We start from the raw sequence: 13,653 nt of genomic DNA on the forward strand, positions 1-13,653 counted from the left end.
ATTTTACTGTCTAGGTTTCTAGGTAGATTTAGCATAATTGTATTCATCCAAACTTTATTATGTCGATTTAGGCAAAATAGTTCATCTTTACATATCTGGATCTGACTAGGGATTGTCCCCTCTTGGCGAGCTGGCTGTCTCTGCCTTTACATAAATCTTTTGATATTTTCGTCTTAATACCCGACCCATGTTATATAAATCTGTAAAAGTTGACCTTATCTTACGTACCAATAAAATTCTCGTTCAAGATTTATGTATTCTTACAAATGTGATTTCTAAATTTGTAAAAAAAATATTCAAAAAGTTAATTAATAAAACTATTTTAGCTGTATTTTGGAATGCCCCGGCTCCGTTTTTTGCTAAACAATCTCCTAATATAGTCAAAGTACTTATTTAATTGGACGAAGACATTCTTACGTTTCTAAAGTCCGCTAACCCGCCTTCCGGGGACAATAAGGTATTTCACTTATTTACCACTTATATTTTGATCCACATAACACAGCTTAAGGAGCAAGCGATCTGTTTGGTCCCAATCATTATTCTTTACCAATACTTTGTCTCCTTACCTAAAGAATCTACCAACAACACCCATCCCGAACTGCCTCCGATTAGAGTTGTCAGCCAGGGGCTCCAACATCGGTGTGTGTATGCGAGCGCCCCCCGCGCCCCACGACACACTCCGCTCCGGCCTCCGATATTCCACGCTGTTCGAACCAATTGGGGACCTCGCACTGGAAATAGAAAATACATCATCATCATGGGCAGATATTGTCATTCCACTGCGAGCAAGCCGAAAACATACTTCTGTTTTGTGGTGTGACGTGACGCTACAAACCAATCGTACTCAAATACTACAGCTCAATCTACAAAGATATCTTTAACCATGTTTAATGTTACTTGCTACTTTTCCTATGTCCGTTAAGGGCTGTGACAAAAAAGGACCAGCTTAAAACACATTCGTTTGATAGGGATAAATTTTCTTATATTATAGTAAATATTAAAGTTTGGCATATAACTATTAATATAAATATTCAAGTCAATTTTGATACTAATTTTATTTTCTTTGTTTGAAAGATACTTATAACAAACTTCTGCCATTTATCAAAATGTCATTTTCATTCAAATCCCTAATTAATTATCTTCTTTTGTTAAAATATTTGAAGGACTTTAGCCATCGTTTTAATTTTAATTAGATTTCTTCATAACAAATGCGTGTCATTATCGGTGCGCAATTATATGCTACAATTATTTATGAAATTTCACATTATTTCATATGTTTTTTTTTTGTTGCTAACTCGAGACACAATGGCCAAACCTCTAAACAACAAGCAGCTTAGGGCCAGAACAGCAGAGCTAGTGGAAATTTAGGGGCTGGTCTTGTATTGCTTATATTAAACTCAACACCTTTTTCCAACGATATAGGGATTGGGTTAAACAGTCTTAGTAAGTACGTACTTTTCGGCTTTTGAAAAACTTCTTTCAAAGATTAGACTAAGAAGACTATTAAGTACTTATACAAACTTCAGTGTCCGTAGAATCTTATAGATTTCCAACAAAATGAAAGTAATGATTTGACGGTCAAGTTGTTTACCTACCTACGTATGTAGCTGTGATAGTTCCATACATATAAAATAGTAGATTCAAAGCCTGCGCATGTTTGAAAAGTATCAGTCCCAAATCTCCGTGACAAGGGTTGCAAACTGAGATTAAATCTTTAGACTACGGTAACGTAAGATACACATGTATATAAGTATATATATGTGATGTGGTATATAATGCTTGTGTGTCTTAGTTTTTCTTGGAAAGAAAATAAATGAATGGTCAAATTCTCAATTGTGTTATTGAGGTTTATGTAATCTGATGTTATTTTTTTTGTTTTGCCAAAGAGACTTGTAGTGTCAAAGTGTAAAGGAAACTTGTTTCAACAAACTTCAAACAAAAATTCCTTCATTTTTTTTTGGAAATATCTTATAAAATACCTTGTAAAAAGTACATATAAAAAAGCTATAAGCTGGTATTGACACCAGAGAGGCATAACGAGCAGAAACGTAGCGCTAAGTATTAATTACAACTTCTTAGTGGTTTCTTAGGTTTATTAGGAATGTTAGACATTGAAATGAAACTACTTTTACGGATTTTTTCGCGGTTTAATTTTAGATTTTAGTTCCCGACGTTTCGAAACCTTTGCAGGTATCATGGTCACGGGCAGGCCCGCCCCAATACAACTTCTTATCTGACAATGCCAAAAACATTATTAAACTTAGCAGTAATTTAGATTTTTGACGTTTTATAAATAGTATATTTTCATCCATTTTTACAGACATGATTAATGTGAAAGCATGTTCATTCTACTTTTCAATCCGTAATTACTTTGATGTAGTTAAAATAATCAAAAAATGTAATTACATTTCGAAAGAACATCAATACTTGTGTTAGAATATCAAGTACATGTCATGTCTTCGTATAATAAAAACATTGTATGTGACAAGGAAAATAACTTTCGTAATTAAAAAAAGGTAGAGTCAATTGAGAAAATTTATAGTATGACGACAATTGTTTTTTCAACTGACGGTGCTCACTTGTCACGATACACGATAGACATTAAAGTCAAAAATTAAACGGTATTTTGCATAATAAGGGTAACTATTAAATGAAAATGCCTGAATATATTTGAAGCCGAAAGTAATATAATAAAAATATATTATTTATTCAATGTATGTATGTAATTTAACTAATGTCGTTATTTAAAAAGTAGAATTTTCTCACTGTTTTCAAAAAATATCTTGATATAGTTATTTCTCAAAGTACAGCCTTAAAATGTATTTTTAATATTCATGTTAAGGCTTCTTTCATCTCTAGATCGGCCATCAACCCGCTTTCCTAACGAGGGAAAGGTCATTCACCTCTGCTGAGCATTTTCTTTGTCCATCAATGTCGGGTTGGATACAACTTAACACCTAAATAAAACTATTCAGGGTTTTATAACAAAGGAATTGTGTGTTATTGTTATAATAAATTACTTGTTTGTGGCTTGTTGACTCTACATAGTTAACGCTTTAAAAAGGGGGGAGATTCTATGTTCTATTTTTCTCATATCTATTTTCTTATATTTAAAAAAAGTTAGCCTCCTTTTATGGTTATCCAAGGCCTTGCCTTTGTAGACTACTAATAGAATCTCCTTAAGCACGTTATAAATTATATAGTTGACACCCCGATATAAATTTCTTCCTATATCAGAATTTATTTCAACTCTTTTGTCTTTTAATAGACTGGTCTATGCCCATTAGAATCAATCAATTGTTGTGATATAAAATTGTTCAATCTACCAGCAACAATCTCAACATGCGCTCTACACCACACAGGTTGTCAAACTTCCACATCAGTTACCCTAGCAGACTTCACACGTAACTACACATAATTATAAACGAGCTAATTAATCTGTCGAGCTGGCAACATCGCACAGATCTGGTTAGAACAGATTATTAGCCAAACTTAGGTACTAGAAGTTGAAGGCTTACTTGGTATCGCGGCTTTGTATCGCTATTACAGCTTCATATTTAGTTGTAAAGTTTCGGAACAACCGCAGACAATAGCTATATACGCCACAAGAGATTTATGTTAGCAACTTGCGATTCTTGCATTTTAATAGTGTTTAACTTTTTGGCCAAGTTTTGGTATTGTGGTTGATTTTAACTTATACATAACATTATGTATGTTGAACGAATTGTTTATGAAATTAAAGTCTCAGACGAAATAAATCTGGTATGCTGTCTTAATTATTTTTAAATGAAAATGTTATATAACTCTTCAAGTTGCGTTTAAAAGGAAGAAAAAGTTAATTTGTTGATACGACGAAATAAGTTTTTTTTGTGAATGACTGGTACAGTGCAAGATAAGGGCAAGAATAAATGCTGTTTTGGAAATCTGTACTGTATAGATTTTTTTGTTTTAAAATGACTGTAATCTGCTTCTAAATTCATGGTATAGGCACACAATACACAAACATAATATATCAGTCAAATATCATATTAAACTTACCCCTTAGACCCGTCAACATGATCCGTTTCGTCGTGCTGCTGCAGCGGAGTGGCTGACGTCGGCAGTGTGAAGAACACGTCATCAACGTCGACGTCATCGTGCGGCACCGCCCCGCGGAACGACCGCGACCATTGCGCCGACGTTGATTGACGCGAGCGTCTCGTCACCGCCTGACAAATTAAATCCCAGTTAAATGTACTAATAATATGTGTATATTTATAAAAAAAAAAATTGACAGTCGATGAATGTAATTGCGCAACACCCTGGAAGTAATAGTCAGGCTGGATGCACATAGTAGAAAACCTGTAGCGGTATGTCTATGCATACTACAAGTATGAAGTGCAAAGGATTACCGTTTTATTATACCTCACGTTAGTAAATACAAAACCAAATTAGAACTCGAACTGTTTAACCACATCATGGTTTGGGAAAGTATTATTTTTTTTATTTACGTCTAAAAAAAAAAAAAAAAAAAAAAAAAAAAAAGTGACAAAAAATATCTTCTTGGTCAAATCTTCAAATCAAACCTTTTATTGCATACCATAATGTTACATAGGTGGTAAATTATAGCTAGGTTCACAGCGCATTATCGACCGTGTCGGGCACAGCAAAATCTTTAAATGAAGTTGATTGAGTTTCAACTTTGAATATGGACTGAAGTGAATCAATAATGTTTCAATGTTCGTTGAATGATATTAAACTACAAGCAAAAATACGGACTCTACATTTACCCAGGTAGCTTTTTATGCAAGAACGTATTATATAAGGCAAAAAGCCTTTTAAAATATTACACATACTAATAAGCTTATAAGTACACTCATAAAAAAAATGTGAAAGGATATTAAAATACCTCTGGCGAAAAACGGGTACAGTCGCTTACAAAACTCGTCCGCTAACACTGTGATAATATGAAGTTACAAACGAGACTTGAGAATAGATTCGGACAAGCTTTGCAACTGTCCTAACAATAACTGAAACTAGAACTGCACTAACTAGCTAATTGAATTTTAAACACCTATCTAACACAGCCCTGATGTTTTCCCAACTATAATCATATTTGAGTTACGTAAATAACGGCAAAAGTTGTTCTTAGAACGTTTTCAAAACATTCATGATTTTTGCCGGAAATTTCGGGGTATTCAAGAATATATTCTCAGAATTTATAAAAAGCCTTCACAGATAATCCTAGTGAGAATGCGGGAGGCCAAAACGCGCAATAAACATACGCTCGCCACTAAAGAAAACGGTCACGTCAACCGATTTCAAAGGAAGCTGTAGTTTGCAGTCCAGTTCCTTCCCGGGATATTGCCTGAATGGGGGGCTTCGGCGATTATTTACGATGCCATAACGGCCGCCTATGCCCGAAAGACATCACTTTTATAATTTATTGCGCGGAAATATCGCGGTCTAATTCGTCCGCCCGTATATTATAATATTCCGAGGGTTAGGGTAACAATATGTTAGCCATCAGTTTGAATGTATTGGTATTGGGATGTAACCTCTTGTTCCCAAATTGTTGGTCACGATGACTGTTGCTTGGACAGCGGGCATCGTTAACATAGAGAGTTATGTTGCTTTATTTTGTTTTTTATTTATGTTGATTTGGTTGTTCTGTGAATCTTCGTGGAACACAACTCCTAATTGGGTCGGCATGTCAATTTTCTATAGTCAATTGTAGAAAATTGTGAATCAGCAATTTTCAGCAGCGATAAAGGATGTTTTATGGCCATTCGTCTATAAAATCTTTTACCAACACTTTTATCATTTAAGCATTCTACTCTTAAAAAATATATAACAACATGTGATATATCTCTGTATACGAAGGAAAATTGTCCATTGATATTTTGTTTTAGTTATATAATTTCAAAAAATAACTTTGTTTTATATTTTTTATTATTATTCTGATCTTTCTTAACAAATCGTATTTGTTGAGCTTGAAGGTGTTGTCCTTGTGCTCTCACAGTGTAGGCGTATAAGACACATTATCAAACACTGCGCTGCCTACGCTATCGAAAACGAAGATCGAACAAATGTGTCTATATTTACGTATGAATTCATAAAAAACTTTACAAATAACCTTTTCGTAACCTATGTGTCATATAAGAAGTATTTTTCGTTAAGATAATCTGACCTTTCTCTTTATTACTGTCTTACTCTCACGACATTGAAGAACTTGAAACGTAGTCATTTTGTGGTGGATGAGTCGTCACCAACACACACCTTTATTTAAAATTTACCAATCACAAGGACGAAGATACAAGCTTAAAATGATACAGGTTATGCAGGATAACTTGCGGCATAATATAGTCCAGTATATAAACGTCTCGTAACTATGAATTATGGTGTAGCTAATTATTTGCACTGCTGTTAACTCCTTCCATGTTATATCGTTATTACACACGCAACGCTAATGCAACTGCAATAACCTTTATAACCTCAATTTACAGGGTAAAATAGAGCAAGCTTAAAACAACATTACATAGCTGATACTGTTTGCAATAAATACACAGTTCTTAATCTTATTACTTATGTAGTAACTTCCGAGCTACAAGCTACGCGAGCGCTACGCCGTAGTCGCGTAGCCACGGAGTAGAGTTGGTGGCGCGTGATATGATTCTGAATTATGCGAAACTTAGCCTGAATAGATGATGGAATAAATTGCTACAACTATTTGCGTAATAGTAGTGTGTATTTTGTAGTTACATAATTTAGTTTAGGGCGTCACTGCTTACCAGTTTAAAAAAAAACGCTATAAAAAGACATAATGCATGCTTTTAACTATTTCCCATTGTCACCACAATCTTGTCAACTAGACCGCAATCATTGAGTTTAGGAAAGTTGCGTGACTTTGTTAAAAATATTTTTTGCAGATTGAGTTGCCTTAACAATATGTTTCTGATATTGTTCTAGTTTAACTCACTACGATATTAATTTAATATACACTTGAAACTTAACAGGCATACGTTGAGTAACGTCTGAATGTTTGCTGTAGACCTTGCGAGGGAAGTTTTGAACTAATTAGAAAAGTAAATAAGGTCTGATAATGTTGCCAGATCCGGAGTATTAAATTAGCCTAGAATTATTTTCTTACCGTGTGACGTTTGTAAAACTAAAAATATTATTTTAGACAAAATTTGAATAATATGCGTCAGAATTGCGCTTGTAATAGTTATGAGCAAATGTGCACTTTTGCCAATACCAGGTCTTTTCAATTATCAATTATTATCAAATGTAGACATTCGTGCCTGATTTGAGTTAACTAATCTGTATTGTCTTCTCTCAAGGCATGCTGTAATTCAAAATTTTACAATTTTTAAATTCACATATAGTCATACATGCATGCAGCAGAGATAAGAATGTTAAGAGGAATGTGTGGTGTTACGAGAGTGGATAGAGTAAGAAATGAGTATATAAGGGGAAGTTTGAAAGTGGCCCCGGTTACAAAGAAACTACGTGGTAACCGGCTGTCATGGTATGGGCATGTTATGCGGAAGAATGAAAATCATGTGGTGAGGAAGGCGTTAAGCATGGATGTGGATGGATATAGGGGGAGAGGACGACCAAAGAAACGGATGTGTGAAAGACGATATGGCTGTAAAGAGTGTTTCTTGTGAGATGACGGCCGATAGAAAGGTATGGAAGATGACATGTTGCGCCGACCCCAAATAAAATAATTGGGATAAGGGCAGGGGAATGTTGATGATGACATATAGTCATACATCCACTGACAAAGCGTGTCAATTGCGGCTTAACATTTATTACCATCCCAACCAAAGCTCTACAATTAACCAAACCTACCTACAAAGTACTGGCTGACCCAATTCTTTCCAAATCTGGCATACATACATGTAAAGTAACGCAATTTTATTATGAGCCATATAACGGCGGCCATATTTATAAGTCTCCGAGCACATATAAGGTCTTCCATTAACAGCTATACTTTAGCCAGTTTAGAATTTCACGCGGCCAAGTGCTTTTAGCATAGTTAAAATAACCAGGAATCTAGGACCACCTAAAGTAACACTGTCACTGTGCAAGTGAGAGGGCACTCTACATTGTGCATAGCGTTGTCTCTTTTTCACAATCCCTACAGTATTGCTTTGAAAGTTGTTGGTAGAGTAGATGAACTTTTCCGTTGAGATATTTAGACAAGTTTTAAATGTTTAACGCGGTACCGGGCTGGCTAACTATGCCACCTGCGGCCGTGTGTTCCTACTGAATTATCATAACGAGATGGCGACTAACAATTAGTGTTTTGTTTCTACACCGCACCTGCGATCTTGCATACAAGGTAGTTTAAAGTAGAAACTATAAACTATATTTTATATAATAACAAAATTGAGCAAAGAAATTAATTAATTTTAAGAAAGAAAGTCTCTTCCTAGATTTCCTAGGAACAAAAATGTACTTATCGTTCAATTTATTAAAAAAAAAACGGCTCCCGCGGTAAGGGATTTATTACTTAATTGTGTCGCGAGAGGTTTCACAAACATTCAAGTCACATGCAAAAATACACCCAGACTCAGGACAAGCATTCGAGGATCACTTAAATGCTTGTTCTATCGAACCCGCGATGTGTTGTACTCAGTGTACTCAGTGGTTTGGCGTGGTGACCTCAACTATAATTATTATTGCGAAGGGCAATGACCTTTTGCATTACAAAAAAGGAAACAAAAACTGGCTACTCCATGCTTACTGTGTCAGCAAACTCTGCGTATTACGACAAAGCATTATAACTGTTACAGCTTAGTTTCTGTTTCTCTACTTTACATACAAAGTGTGTTTTGTATAATAGTGTCGCATGGTTTGCCTGGTTTAGGGCACTGACCTCTTCAAAAATTACACAAAATTTTACACCTTTCTTTTCGTCACAATTCTTAACTAAGATTTATAACATAATATTTAATTTTACAACCAATGATAGTTGTAAGAGAAACGAAACGAAGAAATGTTTTAAATTGTTACGAAGAGAAAACTCTAGCACAAAAAGAAAACAAAAATAAAACCATCAGCGATCGAACTCAATCAAATAAAAACACAATTTATTGTAACGAGATTTGTTGTATTGTCCGATCTAAAATAAAAACTTCGAAGAAATAACAGGGATGTTACATTTTCAGTATGTATACAACCTTCACGTCTAGTTACAGAAGGTTTGTATTATGTTTTTTACTACTTATATGCAATTGTGCACGGATAGCCGAATGGTTTTAGGCTTACACTGTAAACACACTGCGACAAGCACTTGTATGGTCCACGAATTGTTGTTCTGAGTCTAAGTTCTTGCTATGACTTAAATGATTGTGGAACTCAAACCAAAAAAGTAGAAAAAGAGTCAATTTTGAATCGAAAAACGCAAGAATACTTGCACTCTCTTAACTGCCAATGTCAACTACTCTGCTGGTAGAGTCTTTCCATGAAATAAGCAGGAATGTTTTGTACAATGTTTTATACTTGTGTGTAAAGAATAACAACTGGCAAATATACATAATAACAAAACAAATCAAATCTGACACTCCACACCCACCCTCATTTATCCCGCATATTTATCAATCGCTCTTTCTTTTGTTTCATGTTATTTCAAGAGGTCAATACCCTCTGAAAAATTACTTCTGAGAAAGTGACTAGCAAATACATCTATTTATATAAAACACACTTTACAGGGTATACTATACACCTGTTTATACATACAGAGTCTATTTAATACACAAAAATAAACAACTTCCTCGAACAGCCAATTGTCATAAAAATATTTGGCTTACCATACAAAATTGTCCGGAACAAAATATATATGGGACCAACAACGATTTCTCCGAAACAGAATATTATTTTCCCATAGAAAACTGTTTATTGGTATTTTGGAAACCCTCTCCGAGTTTCCAAAACACCTTGTGTACCTATATCACCTCTCCTTTCCACGGTTTTCCTTTATGATAAACTACACACACAAGGTAAGTCGATATTCCACAGCTCGTCTGTCGGTACATCACGTTCGTACAGTAAGTACATACGTACATCAGTTATTATATATTATCATAACAAGGTTTGCTCTTACCGAGACGTGACACCCAATGCTCTCGCGTTTCGGTATTATCGAATATTCTATAACGCGGAAAGTAAAATCATGGTGCGAATTTTAAATCTCCGGGTATATCGTTTTTTTTGTGCGATTTTCGTAAGCTTAAGTTGCATAATGTATCTATTTATCCTGTTCTAGAATAATACGATTAAATTAAATGTTTAGATCATAGAATTAAGAAGACTTGAAAATTTCCTTAATAAATGTTAAAAATCTGTTATTTTTTACAGAAAACTCGAAAATATTACCTGAATTGTGAACCTCTTCTGTTTTCGGTGATATCTACTTGATATCGACGTAGCGATGGTCTCCATAAACAATTGGTGTTATGTACAACCAATTTTGACCATCAATCTCAGTGACAACAAAATACAGCCAGCGTTTGCCACAGATAATAGCCGTCATATTTCAAAACATACTGCCTAAAAATACATTTTTTGACATTTGATTAAATTTCTAATTTGTATTACTTGACTGCTCAACGATTTGGTGTAAACTGTAATTATGTGTATGTTATTTGATAAATAAATTAGTCATAAATTAAGAAACTAAATGTTTTACTTACAGTAACAACATAAGATAGTCCAGTGAGCGTGAGCCGCGCCACGCTGTCCTTGCCGGGGCGCGGCAACGTCGGCGTCGCGGGCTCCTCCAGCGGCGCCGGCGCAGGCAGCACGTCGGGCCGCTCGCGAGCGCGCCCCCGCGCCTCCCTGGGTGCCGCGCCCGACGCTCCGTACATACTGACAAGGGTAAATAGTCTTTAGTACTTACAGATCATTTCTAAAGTAGAAATCAACAAATATGTTGACCCGCTCACAAACATGAAATTGGCATTACAATTTGCCAATAAACGTGACTTTAACCGACTTTAACGCATTTGAACAAATAAGGTAACTTATTAAGCATCTTTATGTTTCACTGTATTGTGTTGATATAAAAATTAAAAAAAAATATGTCGATAATACTTGTGCGTCTTAATTGAATTGCATGTACTCATGTATTTCAAAAAAGGTATCCGAAACATGTACTGTTTATTTAATTATTATCGTATACCAAAGCATATGTAAAGTCAAATATGCGAACACAATATCCAACAATGGTTCAGCGGTCCTTTTGTCTAAGCCACACTCATGCATCCCTTCACAGATGACTGCTCCTGCGGTTGCAAGGTACCTTCACCTTTTTGAAAGACAATATCGTAAAGGCCAATGCAATCCCATTATATCACCCTCTTGGTACATAAACATCTACCTAACTATAACTTCAACCAGCTATTGAATATACACAGTTTCAGACTAAACTTGTTTTACCTTTGTAAAATTTAACAAAAGCTGAACTTTCCGAAACATACTCCATGAATAAAAACATGGGAAATATACGCCATATTTAGAAGGGTCAAAGTCACTCTCAAGGGTCTAAGTGTCATGCTGTCTTCAGTACTGTCAGTGGAAGATAGAGACTTACTCTTGCTTACACAAAATCAACTCGTGTTTCAAAAGCAAAAGTCAATATTGAAATTAAAAATGTATGTTGTAAAGTGCAATGGAATTTTTAACGGTGTTGAAACAAAAACGCAATTTTTCCAGTACGCTTTTGATTAACTAACGTTTTAGAAAACAAACCGTATGCATTTTAAATAACAGGAACAAAAAAAAAACAAATATCTAAATAAAAACTCGTTCGTTCCAATAAAAAAGTCGGTTCGTTTATTTAAACGTGTAAACGGACGAAATATGTATTTGTTACGAACGTCAATAAGGAAGGGAAAAACAACTGTTGAAAAAATGTACACAGCGTATCACAATGTGTTTCAATACCTACATTTTTGTTCCATTTCGAGGAAATGCCAATAGCACTTGTTTTGAGTTTTGAATAAAAATTGAATGACTGCCACTTAATAACCGTGAAGGGTGGTTTGGAGTAGGTAAAATTTATGAAAGGGTTTCGAGAATCGCTGACCGTAGTAAGATAGTAAGTAGTAATATAAGTAGTCCGAATTAAGTGCCACTTTAACAATAAATACTAAAAGTAGAGGTTCAGTTTGTTACGGTCATAAATTTGTTGGATAACAAATCAGTCAGATCAGAATCAAAGAGTTCGCAAACATTTATTTGTCGCTCAACTATTTGTTTGTTCTAGAATATTTTTCGGAACCCTCTGTGTCGTAAATTCGACTCGCACATAGCCATGGATTATAATTATTTATGTTATCATTCTAGACTTACTGAATACAGTTCAATAAAATATTTTACTCACTTTACATCTTATTACTTATAACACATCAGTGGTAAACATTAAAATTAATGGATACTTATAAAAACATTATTAAGTAACAACTTTCGAATGAATAAACAAGGAATAGCAAACTAAGATTCAATATAAAAGCCAAGGAAAACATTTCAGAATTTATTTCACACCGTAAACATATTCCATACTGCAACGGAATTTATTTTACATTAAATTTTCAGCTCAATGTTGGCATTGCAGACGTAACTTATGAAACCGTCAAATAAATATCCAACATCGACATTGGAAAACTGAGAAATATTCTAAACAACTATCGAGATAGCTTTTGTAGAGTGCACACACATATATTTCTGATATATTCGATAAAATTTATGCTAAAAGTTGAGTTAAAAGTGTTGTGGTCAGCTTAAGCCTGAGTGCTTTCTAACAGGCGTTTGGAATAGCGAACCTTCTTAACATTGAGTGGTGGTTTAAATTCTGATACTTTTATGTAAAGTAAACATAGTAAGGAATACATATTTTTAGTTCAATAATATTTTTTTTATCATACCGCAGAATGATGGGTAGTGCACCTATAAAATCAAATAACGAGTTTTGAAACACCGTTGACTATAATCGCCTATTTTGGCAAAAAAACCAGAATGTTCGTGAGGCTTGTGAATAGCGATGGCTTAAGAAATATAGGCTGTTTTGTTTAAAGACTAGGCTATTAATTGATTAGCTAATTTAACTAGTTAGCGACATAAATATGCTTCGTGAAGAGAACTTAAGAGCACTTAATTAATTGGAGCTAAGAGGCAGCTGTTGTCGATAAAAATACCTATAGAACTAGTCTGAGTGTTTTCTTTCACTCAAAGTAAGGTCAAAGTTCATAGATAAGAATAACCTCTAGATTTTATTAAAATAATTAGATATATGTCTATTTAATACATACAAAACCATGATTGATATAATACTTGGAAATAATATAGTAATTATTTAGTGTATATATTTAAAAACCTTGCCTCTATTTACAAAAAAGGTGCAAATTTTAACTTTTGTAGTCAACTTTTTGCACACACAAAAGCTAAACTCAAAGAATCTTTATAAAAATCAAAGTCCTGTTATCTTGGTCTCCTCTAACAAATCTAAACGTATAGCTCAATACTTCCAAAACGTGCCGAACACACTGAGTTTAGCAAACTCCTTTGTACCTCGAGAGTGCACGATGCCAATAAAAATGCTTATTCCGTGCAAACTTCCGCCGGATTTAGATTTCAAGTACCTACATTTCAAAGTAACTTCTGTAT

General features: G+C 34.5%; 1 protein-coding gene across 2 annotated transcripts in view; it reads right to left on the reverse strand.

Moving 5' to 3' along the window:
- LOC113492009 (inactive rhomboid protein 1) overlaps positions 1-13,653 on the reverse strand; it is a 150,902-nt gene that overhangs the window by 9,156 nt on the left and 128,093 nt on the right. For both annotated transcript variants that reach the window (XM_026869270.1, XM_026869271.1), the window contains 3 exons: positions 10,683-10,857; positions 4,039-4,208; positions 567-731 (listed from right to left, as the gene is read on the reverse strand). In XM_026869270.1, the coding sequence (XP_026725071.1) occupies positions 567-731; positions 4,039-4,208; positions 10,683-10,857 (510 nt within the window). The remainder of the gene's footprint in view (positions 1-566; positions 732-4,038; positions 4,209-10,682; positions 10,858-13,653) is intronic.

This window comes from Trichoplusia ni, chromosome 3 (genome assembly GCF_003590095.1).
Source record: "Trichoplusia ni isolate ovarian cell line Hi5 chromosome 3, tn1, whole genome shotgun sequence".
Classification (NCBI taxonomy): domain Eukaryota; kingdom Metazoa; phylum Arthropoda; class Insecta; order Lepidoptera; family Noctuidae; genus Trichoplusia; species Trichoplusia ni.